At 50.4% G+C, this 16,593-nt stretch overlaps 1 protein-coding gene across 1 annotated transcript in view; it reads right to left on the bottom strand.

Moving 5' to 3' along the window:
- RUNX3 (RUNX family transcription factor 3) overlaps window positions 1–16,593 on the bottom strand; it is a 41,469-nt gene that overhangs the window by 8,989 nt on the left and 15,887 nt on the right. The window contains exon 4 of the mRNA XM_033003302.2: window positions 6,894–7,058. Within this exon, the coding sequence (XP_032859193.1) occupies window positions 6,894–7,058 (165 nt within the window). The remainder of the gene's footprint in view (window positions 1–6,893; window positions 7,059–16,593) is intronic.

The raw sequence follows: 16,593 nt of genomic DNA, 5'->3' as shown, positions 1-16,593 counted from the left end.
AAAGGGCAGCAAAAGAAACGTCAGGACCTCTTCAGTGCTGCAGCATGGAAAGAGCTTTGAGGGACAACTATACAAGCAGCTGACCCAGGGCATGTGTGCAGAGCACAACACCAGCGTAGGAGGAGATTATCAGATCATCTGGGGCTGTGCAGTGGTGTATGGACCCTGAGCAATTCCACAGCACCCCAGAGATCACCCTCCAGTCCCCATTTTAGAGATGCAAGGAACATGCAGTATATTATTGAATAAAGTCAGCAATAAACTAGGCATGTGTGTATATTACACAACACACACAAATACTCATAGTGTGTGGTACACACAGAATAAAGGAAATTTAAAGGGAACTTGATAGTGTGGCACTCTCCAAGTGTATAGGATATATAAATATCTTCAGCCTGGCCATATATCACCGTTTCATTTATATGCATATACGTGCCTTGCAAAACTGTCATGAAAAATATAGCCTAGGGGAAAAAAACCTCCTTTCCTGTCTTATGCCATGATGATTGACGACAATGTAAACACTAATGATACTTTATGCTTATGTATATAATACACATGCATGTGTGAGATGGAGCGGGGACAGAAATTCTCTCTCTGTATATACTTTTGGATATTTTTTCTCTACTAGTTTCTGTGATGCTTGGAACTTCAAGTTGTCTTTCAGCATTTTTTTGACCTCTCTTTCTTTCTGCTTCCTTCCCTTGATCTTAATGGCTCCATCTGGGAGCACGGAGAGGCAGGTGGCCAAAGATGGAGAGAATCTGCTCTGTACGGGAAGGTGCACGAGATGCATTTGATCTCTGAAGACACAGCTCATCTCTAGAGCAGGCGCTGCTCTCCTCCCCACCCACGCATGCAGGCACGCTCTCACGCCTCTGTCACAAATGTTAACAAGTTCATTCGTTTCCAAGTCAGAGCCAACTAAAAAAGAAAACGGCCCCTTCCTCCCACCCCACAAAAAAGAGAGCAAAATTTATTTTGGGGGAGGAGGGGAGGTGTTGAAAAAAAATGAGGGTGTGATCAGCATCCGTTGTTACACGCCCATGGAGCAATTGTTCTGTATCTGATATAACCAGCTCACAAACTGGGTACAAGTACTTCCCTCTGCAGAGTATGAAAAAAAAAAAAAAAACAACCCAAACCCCAAACCAAAACACAACACCACACACTCGCTTATCACAGCATCGCCAGGCACCACCTCAAGATTGCTGAGCACGTCTGCTGCTCAGTTTTCTAATTTTTTTCCAATACCATGTGCTGCTGTGCAGACAGCCCCCCAGGCCTACCCCGGTGAGCATCGCAAACCTTAACTCCGCTCTCCTGAGTCCTCTCCCAGCACTTTTAATAAGACCTCACATATGCTGGGCAACAGCCTCCCGGTCTACACAGGCGGGCAGGGTAGCGAGGCAGGGAAATTCCCAGGTATTCCCAGCTGAGTGAATCATGCACCGCATCTCAGCTTCCTCTGCAAACTCTTCAGGCTCCAGTGGATGCTCCCAGCCGTTCTCTAGACCCATCCTGCCCTTCCTGGGAGGACCTTGCTTCTAGCATGCAGTCTGAATTTAGTCAGAGCCAGTTTCGTCCCATCCTCTATGCCAGCACTATCCTTCATAGCTTACATTAGCTCCTCTCCCTCCCCTGATGTTTACCCCCTGGATGTATTTATACAGCGCAATCAGCTCTGCTCCCAGCCTGCCTTTTGCTAGACTAAACAAGCCAGGCTCTCCCAGCTTCCTCTCCCGCGATATCGTCTCCCTTCCCCTCGCCATCCCCAGAGCCCTCCTCTGCCCACATCCCCCTGCCCAGCACAAACCGCATCAGCCGGGCTCAATCCCCGCCACTCCATCCCACAAAGCTAATGAATAAGCTAACGGTGCTAATTGGAGCGGGTGGGTGGGCTGAACGGGAAACGCTCCCTTGATTGCAGGCACTCCCTCTGGCCTGCCTGCGCTTTGCTCTTCACCTGTATTCAAAGGGTATTAAAAAAAATTAACAAGCCCTGACTACATAAAAGGAAGTTGCTGAATTTATAACCCAGCCCGCAGCTAGACCACCTTGCCTGCCGAGCAGGTTTGGACCAGGCCAAGTCTGCCATGGGAAACCCACTGCGGAGCAGCAGGCTGATAGGGGTGGCTGCCGGGGCGATGGGAGATGGGCTCCAGCCCTGCTCTGCTGCTCCTGGGCTGCACCACAGCCAAATTCCAACAACCAGTGCCCTCCTGCAGCGGGACCCTGGGCTGGAGGCTCCCCACCGGCAACGAGGATTCCAGCGTAGCGAAAAATCCCATGTCAAAGGCAGGATGGAATCCCTGGAGCCTGGGGGAAATTCAGCCGGGCTCACTGGTCTGCTGTGTTGTTCGTCTGCTATTTCGTAGGAAGTGCAGCGCTTCGGCACCCTGAGCTGTGGCTGGGAGACGGAGGCGGCTGCACGTCAGCGGCAAAAGCAGCGGTCGCGGGTGCTGGGACTCTCTCTTGGGGAGATGCTCCCGTCCAGCACTGCCCTGTGGTTCATCTTTGACGGTTACAGACCAAATTCATTTAAGGGACATCCACAGCACAGCGGGCAGATGTAATTGAGAGGAGCAGAAAAGCAGTTTAAAGATAGGCACCGAAGGCTGCGGAGCCTGAAAGCAGGCAGGAAACCCATCTTAAGCGTGTTCCTTCCTTTGAGGCTGAAGCTGAATCCCACAATATGTTTTCTTCCCACTAATGCTTGCCTAGCTTCCTTTGGAAACAATTTAGTCTCTGCCCATGGTAGAATGTTTTTATCCATTAAGAAACGGATATTTTAAAGAAACCATAAGTCGATCTGGACAGGGATTAGGAAGCAGCAATTCAGTGTATTTGCTGGGCCCATAATTCAGGATTTGACCTCAGAGCAGCCACGTTGCATTTCGGAAACAATAGGGTACTCACTGCTTATGCCAAGAGGCTTCTTAAAAGTAATGTAATACTTTAAAAATGTATATTTAAAAAGAAAAAGAGAGAGAGAGATTTTACTTCAAATGCATACAGTGAAGCATTCTGCTGATGACTGACCTACGTTAAAAACATTGCACTGGCTTTAAGTAAGGGATTGGAAATCAAGCTAGTTAAAGCTGAGCCATTTCCAGATCTGGAGGTATGAAAGCTCTTCACCAGCAAAGACCATGTCTTGCAAACCATTCAGCAGACACTAAGGCAGAGGGAGGCAGGATGAAGTTTGCAAAAGGATCCAGCGTTCACCATTCTCCCCCTGAAGTCAGGGGAATTTGGTTTCGCTGGAGCAGTATGAAGAGTGTGCAAGGGGATGTTAAGTGCATTAATCAAAACAGTTTGCTCTGTTACTGAGTAGATCAAATTTAGAATCACTTTGCAATTGTCCTCATGTACACAAGGCCCCTACATGTTGCTGGACAATGCACACAATTGCTTGAAGATGTTTCCACCACAAAGCTAGAACACAGGAGCCGGCTGCATGGGCGGTCCTCCTCTGTTGGAATGGGAATAAAATGGTTCAGCATGAACCACTGCCGAAACACGGGCAAGGGCAAAGCATCGCACGGAGAATTGGGGGCTGCTGGGACCATCCCGGTTCCCCTCGGGAGGATGCATGTCTGTCACCATCCCACTTCCCCAGAGCAAGGGGGCTCTGAGAAGCAGCCGAAGGCGGGCAGACGCCAGTTCCTTTAACATCTTGCTTCACTTTTGAGAGCTACTTGATTTTTTTTTTTAAGCTAGAAGACAAAACTCGAAATGAAGCAAGCACGCAAGGCTCTGGCTTCGCGTGCCCCGTAATAAGGAACCATTTCAAGCCATCCTAATGACAGCTTGGTGTCTTGCTGCGGAGACGGGAGAGCCGGGATTTCAAAACCTCAGATTTTCCAGACCTCACTGGAGAAGTATTGGGCCAAATCCTCAATGAGGGCAAACGGCTCTGCTCTGTTGAAGCCCGGGGAGCAGCACCAGCTAGATGAGGGTCTGCCTGTCCTACCTGCCTGGCTACTGGGTCAGATTCTCATCACAGATACACTGGGGTGAAACCCAGAATTACCCTTTTTTCCTCCCAGAGCAGTGGAAATGGGAATGAAATGTCATCTGTGGAGGGAGGCAAATATCTGTCCCATTTGCAGACAGGCATGGGAAGAAGTTGTTTGCCCATCTGCATGGGGTAAAGTAAGACTGAAGCCACTGGAATACACTGACACTGGGCAGTGGGAAACCGGCATGAGAGCAGGATCTGACCCGCCTGGCCACGGTGCTGAGCACGCTCTCCTCCCATGTTTCCTGGCATGCCCTTCAGAAACGATCGGTTTTCTCTTACCGGGAGGTTTTTGGTTTGAGACCATTTAACCTCAGGATGATCATTTTACATGGGGGTTATTTATAACCTCCAGGGGCTGCTTTACTGAAAGTCTTCTGCAAACGGCCGAGGGCCAGAGTCTTCTCCCATTTACACCAGCGTCCTTGCTGTGATCTCCACTGTGGCCACAGCCTTTGCTCCCAGGGAGGAAAGATTGGACTGGGCCAGAGCAAACACATCTCCGAAGGACCCTAATTCTTCCCAAAGATAAACACAGTCTCCTACGTGCCTGTCAGCTTCAAAGCCCCAACCCCACGTGCTGTGCTCAGGGGTTTGAGGTGCCTGAATTCTCCCTCGGTGGCCGAGGCTGTTTTGAGCATCTCGGCTCCACAGCCTGGTGTTACCAGAAGTGGATTAGGAAGCGTTTGCACAAACTGCTGGGTCAGCAGAACCGGGAGGCCAGCCACCTCCAGCACACGAGCGGAGGGCTGCTGGGCGTAGGTGATCGTGGAGGGAAGACCGCCGCCTCTCGCTGGCCCCCTTTGAATCCCTGCACAGGGATGCAAGGATGCTAAAAACATTAAGGTTGGGAAGCACCCAGGTAAAGGATACCAGGGGCCAGATAAACTCCAGCCTGCCCTGTTCATCCCTCCTAACTGATATCTCGTTATGCTTTTTGCTAATTGGCTTCTCGTGTGTGTTACCTAAGAACGTGCCAAGTTGTGAGAATTACAGGCCTGTTAACTCCTGTGTTATTCTTGGCACAGGCCAGGCTCCACTTGCTTGGGTAAAAATTATGATCTTTGTGAATAAGCCATGTGTGTGTGAGAGAAAGAGGTGGGTTTTTTTATTATTATTATGATTGGTTATAGTCAGCGTTGTGTCAAAAGGACAGGGCTGAGATTAAAATTACTGAGCTGATTCTGCTGCCAGTTACGCTGGTAAGAACCCACAGTAATTTTAAGACAGTTCCTCCAACTTGGGAACAAGGGAGCCAAGAGCAGAGTGTGCACGAACTGCTTTTTGCAGCATTCCTGGTACTTTGGATTCACTCCGCAAGAATGATTTTAGATGGCTAATTTTGTGTGTCTCCACTCCTGCTGTCACTTGACATTTGGGAATTTGGCACGGACGGTAGCTTGTGGCCAGTTTCATTTTTTTCTTGTTGAATTTGTGTCATCACCTGATTCTTTGCTCCAAACAACGCTCTTTGGGTTTCTGGCACTACAGGGGACTGTGCTAATTTAAAATACGCATCTTTTTTTTCTTCCCCCAAGAATCTCTTTCTTTATTATGTAGCCAATGGGATGACCCTATAAAGCTCTTTCTCTCCCTCTTGCTTTTTTAAACAAAAATCAAATGATAATCCTACACAAAATGCCTGGGTTCTTCTCATAAACCGTGCTAATATCAATGAAAATTCCAAGCATAAAGATTTGCATTTCAATGAGAAATAAATTAAATTTTCACTGTAATTTTGGGTTGGGAGGAGCGGGGCAGCTTTTGCAGTTCGGGTTACATTTTCAAACATGTTTTTGCGCCGTAGACACCCTCTTTGCCAATGACACTGAGGTTTTCAAACGTCTACATCACTTCTGAAAATGCAACACAAAGGCATTTGGAACTTTTTGTATGAAACCTTCCAAGAAGGGCGATTTTCCAACCAAAAATCAAAATGAAAACGGCTTAAATACTATCCCTTAAGTCTCCATTACTATTTCTACTGATTTTCAAAGGAAAACACCACTGAGATTAAAAATGCATGGAAAAAAGAGCACGTCTCACGTGCGGGCAGAAGAACGGTCTCTCTTAATACATCCTGGTGGCATGTGGCCATGCTGAGAAGTGCAGAAAGCCGGGGGCAGCAAGGCAAGCAGTGCTCAGTTTGGGGCAGAAATTCCGGTGCATGGGAGTTAGCAGTCTGACCTCTCTTGGGTAGCTCTGGTGGCAATTCCTACCTCTTTCCTGGCAGCAAGCCGCGATGCGGATTCACGGGGAACGCCCCGGGGGCTCAGCTATGCTGATGGCAAATATGGGAAGAGCAAAGCCTCTGTGTGTGTGTGTGTGCGCACGCGTGCGCCCATGCAGGTGTGCATATGTGTGGGGAATTATGTTGGAGCTGGGTGATGGATCACCAGACTTGGCATAAGCACAATGCAACAAGATAAGAAACCATTTGGATTAGCATGTAAAGTGTAATACACCCTTTCTAGTTGATGCTTAACCGTCTACACGGGTGCCTTCATGTCAAAGAAGCTGCTGGGTTCAAAGTGTGTTGCTCTGATCTCCCGCGCGTTCCTGCTGAAACTGCTCAGTTTTTCCTAAGACCCCAAATCTAATGGTGCACAGAGCAAAATCGCCTGGGTTTATGATTCAGCAGCCATCTGCTGATTTAAGGGGTGCAAAAAGGCTGCCAGGAACCCAACTGAACCCCTCCCTGGCTTGTCCCCAGGCAGGGCTCCTTGCCCAGGGGGGAGCTGGACTCCAGCCCTAAAATACCACCTGGAGGGAAGCTTGCTCGGCCGGGACGGCTCCACTCCCTGCCCAGCTGTGTGGGGAGCACGAGGGTTTGGGGTGTGACACCAGGCTGGGTCACCCAGCCAGTTACCTTGTATTGGAGTTTGAGCCTGGGACCCAAAGTGGCTTGGGGTGCTGAGGGATCCGCGGGGGTTGGGTGTTGTTGGCGTGACTCTCATGGACTGGCGCAGCCGTTCCAGCTCCCCGTAGCGGTCGGTGAAGGGTTTGGCTTGGTCTTCTAGCTTTTGTCTGTGCCCTGGAACATGATAAGAGAGTCTGATGTCTAATCCGTTACCCTTTGGCTAGAGCATCCCGGTTACACACAAAATCAGCGCAGCCTCCGTCTTCGTGGTTTGCTGTTATTTGCATGGGGGTGATGCGTGGCAGCCCTGGCAGAGATCAGCTTCCCGGGGGGCTTTGCATGGCACACACACATGGGAAGACCTCACGATTCAGACAGACGAAGCCCGCCGCAGAAGGGACACAGACTGGCCCACGCGGGATGCTCCAGATCATCCGGCAAGTCAGCACCCGATCCCGGAGCTGGGGTCAGGATGCCCTGTGCCGTGGCCAGGCAACCAGCCTGCACCAGCCCTCACTCACTCTGAACAAGGAGGGGAGACACGTGCAAGGCAGCAGAAACCCTGGCGGGGCGGTGAGCGGGGAGCCAGCAAAGGAAACATTGATTTTTTCGTATTTCCTACAGCGTTTGCCGAGTGCACAAAGAATAAACTCTCGTCTTACTCCAGCCCCCTCCCCAGCTCTGCCCATCCAACGGGGTCAGAGCCAAGAAGGGCTGGAGAAGCCGCAGGAGGAGGGATGGGAGCAGCCCGCCCTGGTACCACACCTTGGCCATCTCACTTTGCTTCTTTCTGTTCCTCTTTTCCTACCCGTAAAATGGGGAGACTATTCACCTACCTCCCCCAGGCAGGGTAGCAACTAATGAGCATTTGTAAAGCACTCCCAGCTCCTTAGGTAGCAGCTGCTGGCACAGGGCAATAATTATTAAATTTATGCTAATTGTCCCGAGGCAAGAGGCGCATGAAATACACTTGATACATAACTTTCGCATTTTACTATATTAATCATCGCCAAACGGCTTCGCTCTCTCTGGGCCCGATTCCAGTCTCAGTTACACCCGCACAAAGCTGGAGGGACTCCAGAGAAGCCGGAGCTGTTTCAGTTTTACATCAGTGCCGGGTTCAGACCTTGGATTCTCCTTGCTCTTTACCTGCCGCAGCCAGACGGCCGTGCAACACCCCCGGCTCTTTGCACCTGCCATGAAAGGACCTTCCCAAGGTGGCAAACACCTTATCCCGGCGTAATCGAGAGCAGAGCTTGGGGCACTGGAGGTGTGCAGGCACGCCGTGGAGATAGGAGAGGAGCTGGGAAGAAACCCTTCTGCGGCTCTTCTGAGAGCTGGGCCTTATCAGATCCAGCCCTACAGCCCAAGATCCATCAAGTTGAGCTCAGTTCTCTGTGGCTTTTAAGAAGAAAAGCGACGCGTTTAAAAGGTGAAAAACGCAGCCACCTCTTGCTCGCACCCCCCTTCCGTCCCCCCTTCACATCTGCGCAGCGTGAGCTCGGTGTCAATTTATAGCAAAGTCACAGAAAGTCCCCAGACTTCCCCCTCTTTAAATCTGATGTCTGATATCTTCTGATCTCGCGTTTGCTTGGCTCGTCGAGCTCAGGCTGCACTTGCCAGGCTGTCTGCGGAGACGCCGGGTGGCTCGGACGGGAGGGGAGAGCATCGGCTCCGGAGGGGATCTCACGCTCCCGGCTTAGCTCCCTGCCACGGCGGCGCTCCGCGGGTGTCCCAACAGCAAACCACCCCCAGCCACAGATTTTGAGGGGCTTTGACCCTCCCCTGGGAGCTCCACATCTGGGTGAGATCCACCCCCCTCCCCAGACTCTATCTTCCCCAGGCTCCCGGGTGTGTTAAAGTCCAAACTGAACAAAAACGTGCTGACGCCAGAGAGCAAAACTCAGTAAGGATGCACTCCCAGCTGAAAGCAAAACCCAGCGGTATTTTGAAAATGTATTTTCCCTGCTGTGTGAAGCAAACCAAAGAAACCTCAAATCAACACCGTAAACAATCTCTTCTAATCTCTGTGTGTCCCTAGACCTTGGGCATCTCTGCGTTATCTGAGGGCCTTCAGAGACGTGAGTGGCATCTGTCACGCGGTATTTGTGCTTTCCCCAGGGGCAAAACGTGTGCAGTGAGGTGTCTTGTTTTGGTCCACACTTTATTATTTCAGTATATATTTGAGCACAGAAGAAGAAAAATAGGTTTGCATTTTTCCTCTAACCAGTTTTCTCAGGCAGAGCTGAGCAGAGAAGCCAAAAGGACTTCAAAGACCAAGTGCCACAGAAATTGAATGGAAATGAAATTCTCTGCCTCTATCTCAGCTGAAACCCTATCCTGCAGTAGTATCTGGCATGTGATGGAGAAAATCCTGAAAAATAAATCAAGTGATCTCTATGCTGATAATGTTTTTAAAGATTATTCAGCCGTACAACTTAACCGAGGGCTTCATGTGGCTTCATCATGCTGCACTGTGGTTGCTCCAGTCCCCATGCTGTCTGAACGCAGGCGCAGCCCCATGGGGTTTTTAAGCCTCAAGTGAATAGCAGCGCTGTACTTACACTCTCTAAAAGGGTCTGGTTTGTGGGGAGACCCAGCAATTACCAGCAAAAACCCCAAAACCCAAAAACTATCCTGATAAAAAGAAAGTAGAATACTGGATGCAAATATAAGTCAGGGCAAACCCAGGGGCTTATTTAGGAGTAAAAGGCCAGAGGAGAGCTGCGGTGGGATCAAGACCCTTCCCAGCTCTCGTGGACTCTCTCTGGTTTGTACCCCACCCCATCTCCACGGTGGGACCCAGCAGCACTAAACCATATGAAACAAGGCAGCGAACGAGTTAAAAACCACCAGCTTGGACTGGCAGCCCTCCTTGGTACAGGCTGTCTCCCCAGGACTTCCTGCCACTTGTCACTTAGAGCTAGGGACGTCAGACTTTGTCACGCAAGAGAGAATAGCTATTAATGGGTTTCTTTCATCAGAACAACCTGAGCTTTTTAATTTCTGCAGCGGTTGGCTTCATTAAAAGCCCTTCCCCATCTACCCACAGCTGTCACGGAGAGGAAACCAATGCCGTCAAGTGAACAATAGCTCATACCTTAGAGAAGAGGAAGGTGGTTTCTAGCTTAACCCAAGGACTGACTCAAAGCCTCCTGAAGCCAGTGGGTGGATTTTTCAATCGACTTCAAACAGCTCCAGACCTCATGCTAAGAAATCTGTCTGAGAAGCCTTAATCACCCTGACCTGTGAATTTTGGGGCACGAAACCTGCTGTTGGGTTGGAGATTTTGCACTGCATTTCCAGCTGTGCTAGCACTGGCTTGCAGGTCAATATTTATGGAAATGACAGTCCTTAGTGCTATAAAATGATGGCAGCTACTGACCTTAGGCACTTCCTGTCAACAGCACAAGGGTTTTAACGCTGGATCGGGTTTCCGAATCAGTTAACTCTGATATTGAACATGACATGATGTAAACATTGACAGATCACCTACGATCCTGATGTAATAACAAGATCTGTATCAGCATATCAAACAAACGATCCCATTGAACACTTCCCAGCTGGAAGAGCTGATGTGAATTTGACACTTTAGGCCAGTAATAAGAAGCATACTGGAAGTTTTGGGTGTTTCCTTGGAATGCAGACAGCGAAACAGTGTGTGCCACACTGGAGCTCCAGCTCTCAAAGCTATGATTTAAAGACATGCTTTCTGCGTTAAAACATTTAAGGACCAAACAGACCCTGCTCTTCCTTCTAGGAGTGTGTAACCTGATGTGGCTTCCAAAGCTGGGACCTGGATGGGGTTTCCAGGCACTGGGGGGGGTGTCCGCGGTGTTCACCAAAAGCAGCTTATTTCCCCAGACTACCGAGATGCAGAATATAAAGTTGATCGAAGCTAGAAAGGGGCTTTGGGAACTTCATGGCTTGACGGATGCCAAAATCTCAGAACTGGCAGATTTGATTTGAAAAAACCCACTCTCTGGGGTGCCTGGAAGTCTGTGATTTATCTGTGCTTAGGTGTAGATGGGGTTACAGTCTGGAGACACAGGGAGCTGCGCAGGCTGCTCTCTGACCTCAGTGGGTTCGGATTTGGGTGACACGTTTGTCCCCGTTCCCCGCTGAAGCCCCGTGCTACCAAAGGACGGAAGAGCAGATGGTGGGAAGTGGCTTGGCCCTCCCCAGGCGTCTCGCTGCGAACCGCTGGCGGCAAGCTGGAGCGAAGGAAACGCGGAGCGTTTCAGCTCGAGGGGGATGTTCATTAACACACACATTTGCAGATCATTTCCTTAGCTCCACTGAGGAGGAGACAAGAACCAGGAGACGGTAGCATGGGCTGGGGCAGCAGCTCGAGCCGAGCCATCAGCGGCTTCAGAGGCCCCCAACTCATCCACTTTCAAAGCAAGGCTCCAAGCATCCCACCGGCAAGCTCCCACCATCCTCCACCCAAGGCTCTGCTCAAATATCAACAGCCAAACGCTGTGGCTTAGCCGAGAAGGAGCTCACCAGAAGCAGCCCGTGCAGCCACACTGCACACAACCCAGTGGCTTAGTCTCTACACGTCCATGAGAATGGACCACAAGAAAGCAATCAGCAGTGGATAAAACTCCAGCTCAATGCGCAAAACACCTTTCAAATCCCTCTTGTAGCCCTCAAAATAGGTACTTCAGACAGACGCGCCAATCCTCTACAGAGGGTTGAATTTTTTCCCAGTCTGAGTCTCGGCTAGACTATCAAGTCCCAGCATGTGCTCCAGAAACAAGCCACATGTGAAACGCCTGTGTTATGGGAACAGCAGGCCTGTCCCTTACAGCAGATGTTGGGGTGGTTTCATCTTTGCACACCTATAACACAAGACATGAACACCCCTCAGGTTTTCCCTGGAAACCCACCTCCGGCTCAAGACTCACCATGGGAAATTCCCAGCCAAGAAGAATTTGGTGGAGCCCCACGGCCAGTGGAAAAGGGAGGGGAGGACAGCGTGGAGACGGGAACCGAGCTGCCCACAGCGCCGGCAGCTGGAAGGGCCTCAAACATGACGTCTCCATGAAGGATGATGGAGATGTCCACCAAGCTCCGGTGAACAGCAGCAGCCCGCAAGTGCCAACGCTACTTCAGCCCACTTCTAAAAGTCGAAGCCCAAAAGTTCACAGGAGGGAGCAGGAGGAAAATGTTAGAAGAAACCGTCTCTTCTGCTGCTGAACAAAGTCAAGCACAGATAACTCATTATTCACATGTTTGAAGTTGGCCTGCTTACGCCATTTGGAAGGAGAATCAGTCACAGCGAGGCTTTGCTTTGGTTTCCTCTGGCTTTCGTGAGACACTACCGCTACTGTCTTTCTCCAACTTGGAGAGAAAGGGGAGTGTGTCGCAATGCGCCTCGGCTCGCATGTCCTGGCAGAGGATTTACACCGACTTGAACAACGAAAGGAAAATAATATTTAAGGGGGTGGGGGAGAGAATTAAAAAAAAAAAAAAAAAAAAAAAAAGACTGCTAATTTATAAAGCTTTTTTAGCTGGTGGTGGTCTGAGATGAATTGGCTGCCTCTAAAAGGATGAAAATAAATATCCCTCTTTTTGAAGGAAATAGGCTGGCTCCCGGCCAGCTGGCAGGAAGCACAGAGATATGTTGCATTTACAGTAGGTTTTTTACTGTCTGAAGCTCCAGCAGCGGGAGAGATGTTCATTCGAGGCAGCCTGGTATTGATTAGCTGGCTTTGCAAGCGCCTAATCTCCTCTCGCTTTTGGGTTAGTCCCCTGATTTTGCCTCTGCCTCTCTCCCTGCCCACCCTGCGATGGGAGGCTGTGCAAGTGGGGCAGCTTCTGATAAATCCTGTTGTGGCCTTTTATTACACTGGGAAACCCCAAAACTAAGTTTTCTGGAAGGAAAACAAAGCAAGGCATTAATTAAGATATTTAAGCAGAAATCTAGGGTAGCATTTCCAAAAGCTCCTGGGATGTGAGAGCCAGGGCCCGTGTTCAAGTCAAAAGGAACCTCACACCTAAATTTCCATGCAACTTCGGCACAAATCCCTGAAGGACATGGGCTCCCCATTCCCAGGGTTTCAGCAGCGAGACTGAGTCTTTCTGGATTTGCAAAGATATTTAAAGCACTTTACAGCACAGGGAAAGCTGGGGCATTTTCAGCAATAGACTGAGTAAAATTAATCAGGTTTAAGCATTTAGCCCCCTTGTGCCTTGCTGAAAATCCCAGCAAGTGCTTTTCTGCATTTTTCCATCCTTAAACACCTCTGAAAATCTGACTCTGAGACTGCAGAGGGAATTAGGTGCTTTTTAAATGTTTTGATTTACAGATCTGAAAATTTCACCCCATGTGTCACAAACAAGCAGATCGGTGCACATCTGTGGGAAATATAGCAGCTTTCATAACAGGGTGCAAAAACCACCAGCCTTGCTGACTTCTCTGCAGTTGCTCCCATTTCCAGGAAGGCAAAATTCATTTATGGGCTATGATCCAGTTCTCATGAAATTAGGCAAAGCCCCTGATTCAAAGATTTCAAAGCTGGGTGCTTGGGAGGAAGCAGACAGATCTCAAGCACATCCAGCTGGTATTGCCTCAGTCATGTCTGAGATCAGATTTGCAACTGCATATATTAGCTGTCGCTACATAGATCAGTGGAGTGATGCCAATTTACAGTGAGTTAATCCCTGCTATCTAGCAACTTGAAATGGGACCTGCGTGGTACCAGTATAGCTGGTTTTTCCCAGTTAATAACCTGTTCCATTAGGGCAAGCACATCAAATTCCTTTGGGTGACACTGGTTGAGGATACTCTGCCCAGGATGGGGAGGACCATCTGCTGGGTTCAGACCTGTGTGAGGAATGTGCCGTGGTACAGCTGGTGGATATGAGACGTATCTGATGCCGCGGGGCCACGAGGCAGCCAACTGGATAGAGCAGCGTTTCGCCAGCCAGTCCTGCACCCTCGGTAACACGGCGCAACCCAGATCAGACCCAAACTTTCCCAAGGTTTGAGGATGCCGAGCGCTGGGTTTCCCCTTTGCCCTAGGACAGAGCTGGAGCCGAGCCCTGACATTTGAATGTTAACACCCCCCGATCCCAGGATTGAGCTCCAAGCTCCCTCGCCAGAGACTGGCTGGTGTGTCGGATAATTACAGCTCCCTGCCAAGCTTTGCCAGCACGACGCTGTAAGCAGGAGCCCCAGAGCAACGCTACCTGCACGGCACCCTTAATCCTCTCTGCAACGCTGCTCCTCCAAAGGCAGAGAAGCAGAGCTGTGCGGGGGCTGACTGAGGGCAGGGGGACTGCGCCGGGCTCCGGGCAGCGTGGGGCTGCTGAGCCGCTGCCTGGCCCCGCACCCAGTTTGGGGCTGTGCTTGGCTGGGAACCTCCGTGCGAGGAGGCACGGCAGCACGGGGCTCGGCTGCTCAGCGCCTTCCCGCTGCCATCGCCCTCGGTGCAAGGGCTCAGAGGCTGAGATGGGCACCGGGGATGCTCTCTGCTTGCTGGGGTCCTCCTCTTCCTCCCTTCTCTCCCCCTCTCCCACTACAGTGCGTAGATTCACTGGAAAGAGTAAGATAAAATAATGCAAAATCATGTCTAAGCACCTTCCGCTGCAGGATATGATTTATCTCTGGCTGATTGCAGAACAGGTGACTGGTCTCCGGCAGCGGAAGAGAAGGGTCTTAGGAACTAAATTTCATCTCACTCTGAGTCAAATCCTCTTCCTCCCTCTGCCACATCATTAAAGTGATTGGTTGCGCTGATAAGCCCTTTCGAGAGGGAGAAACAAGACGTGTCCTGCCCTGACATCTGATGTGATCTTGTGGTTTTGTTTGATAGTTCTAGTCCTTTAGCTGTTGTCTTCCTTGAAATGAAACTTGCCTTTTAGCACTGACCTTTTTTTTCTCTTCTCCAATCCGTGACCCTTCGCACTGTCCTGCCGAGCTCACAAATCCTGCCCAAGGGAAGCGGGGCTGTGTTGCATTAATAACCCTGCAACATGCAGCCCCAGCTCCAGCATGATAAATCCTCACCGACGGCAGCCTCCACATAGGTGCAAAGCTCCCACATCACCTGCTGCCCACCAGGTTGTTAGATCTGCTTTACAAATGGGTAAACTGAGGCACGGGGCAAAACACTGCCCTGTTGTGAAGGGGTGAAGCTCAACGTTCTTGCCACAGGGCTCACAAATACCCTTTGCTAGTGCTGGCATGTCCCGTCGCCTGCACCTCATCCCAGCCCCCTCGTCCCTTTGCACAGCTCCCCCAGGGCCGTGCTGCTGAACCCAACAGGAATTTCTTTTGCTATTTATTTGTGCAGCACCTGGCACAACTCACCCCTGCACCCAGCATCGAAACACCACTGAGACCCTTCTGAAAGAAGCCTTCAATGACACTTAGTTCTCCAAACATCCCCCATCCACCAGAGGATCCTTACTCTCCAGTTTAATCTCTTCCAAATATTCTATCAGTGCCCACTTCTCCAATTCTGATTTATTTTCGAAGCCAGAGTAGGAGCAGGTATGCCTCTTCCACCCCAGCTGAGAATCGTGCCCTGGGGTTTTCCCGAAGCTTTCAAGAGCAGGAGGTGTTGCAACCGATTTCTACAAAGATTTCTTTGTATGATGCAAGCAAAAATAATTTCCCCATTCTGACTCCCAATACAGCTTCACTTAAAAAATATTGGTCATTTGTAAGTGAAATGATTTTGAAGTTATTACACGCCAGGTGATTATAAAATGAGTGGTGGAATTTACTATATGCGGCAAATACAATAATTAGAGGAGTGAATTTACTGGAGCCCATATAATTTTGGTTGCTCTATTAATACTTCTTTTGAGGCCAGGATTGCACCCTCGAGCTGTCGCACGGGCGATGCAAACCCATTGCTCTGAGCGGGGTTGGGCAGCCTCTGTCCCCGTTCTGCTCCCTCCGGGGAATTCTCTCCAAGCCCCCGGCCCCCACGTGTCCCCGTGCCCTGCCGAGGGGCGAGCAGGTCCCACGTGGGGCTGGGAGGGTCCAGCACAGCCCAACCCACAGAAACCCAGCACCAGGCTGCTTTTCTCCCTGATGGATTTTTATCCATCCCTGCCCAGAGCTGAGCCGCGACTCCCCTTCACCTTTTCGTTGCAGGATTACACCCTGAAGGGGTTAACTGGATAGCAGTGCCTATAAGAAATTAGAGGAGGAGGTAGTTTAACATAATTACTTGTGATGCATGTATCAACAGCAGTCCAAACTGCCTCTGCAAGAAAATAATGCCCTGGACGGTCTCAGCAGATACCAAAGGGTGCAAATTTCCCCGCTGGGATCAAAACACATTAGCGATGGGAATACAAACACAGAAACCCTCCTTCGTAGCAAGTACCGATTTGCAAGGGCTCCTGCATGAACTCGGGAGCCCTGAGCCTCGCGCTGGCGTCTCCTCATCCCTCCCCACCCGTGGGCCTCGTCTGTGCTCTGAGAGATGTGGGTTCCACCTCCTCTTTTGCCTCCTGCCCGGCCGCTCGCCGCCAAGGCCCCGGTTAACGGGGTGTCAGGGAGGTTTTTGGGGGTGAGAACGGGCGGTGCATCGTGCCCCACTCCAGCTGCCTGGCGGGGCGTGCAGCGATGGCACTGATGCCGTGCCATCCTCCCAGCCCCTCACCCCGGCTGGCGTTTCCTTTTCAATTATTTTCCATCCGAAGAGCAATCGGGGCAGGGGAGGAGGGGGTGGAGCTGAATGGG

The sequence above is a fragment of the Tyto alba genome, unplaced genomic scaffold (genome assembly GCF_018691265.1).
Source record: "Tyto alba isolate M040663 unplaced genomic scaffold, T.alba_DEE_v4.0 Super-Scaffold_20, whole genome shotgun sequence".
NCBI classification, from domain to species: Eukaryota; Metazoa; Chordata; class Aves; order Strigiformes; family Tytonidae; genus Tyto; species Tyto alba.
The sequence above is the reverse complement of the archived record's forward strand: the minus strand, read 5'-3'. Positions and strand labels throughout refer to the sequence as shown.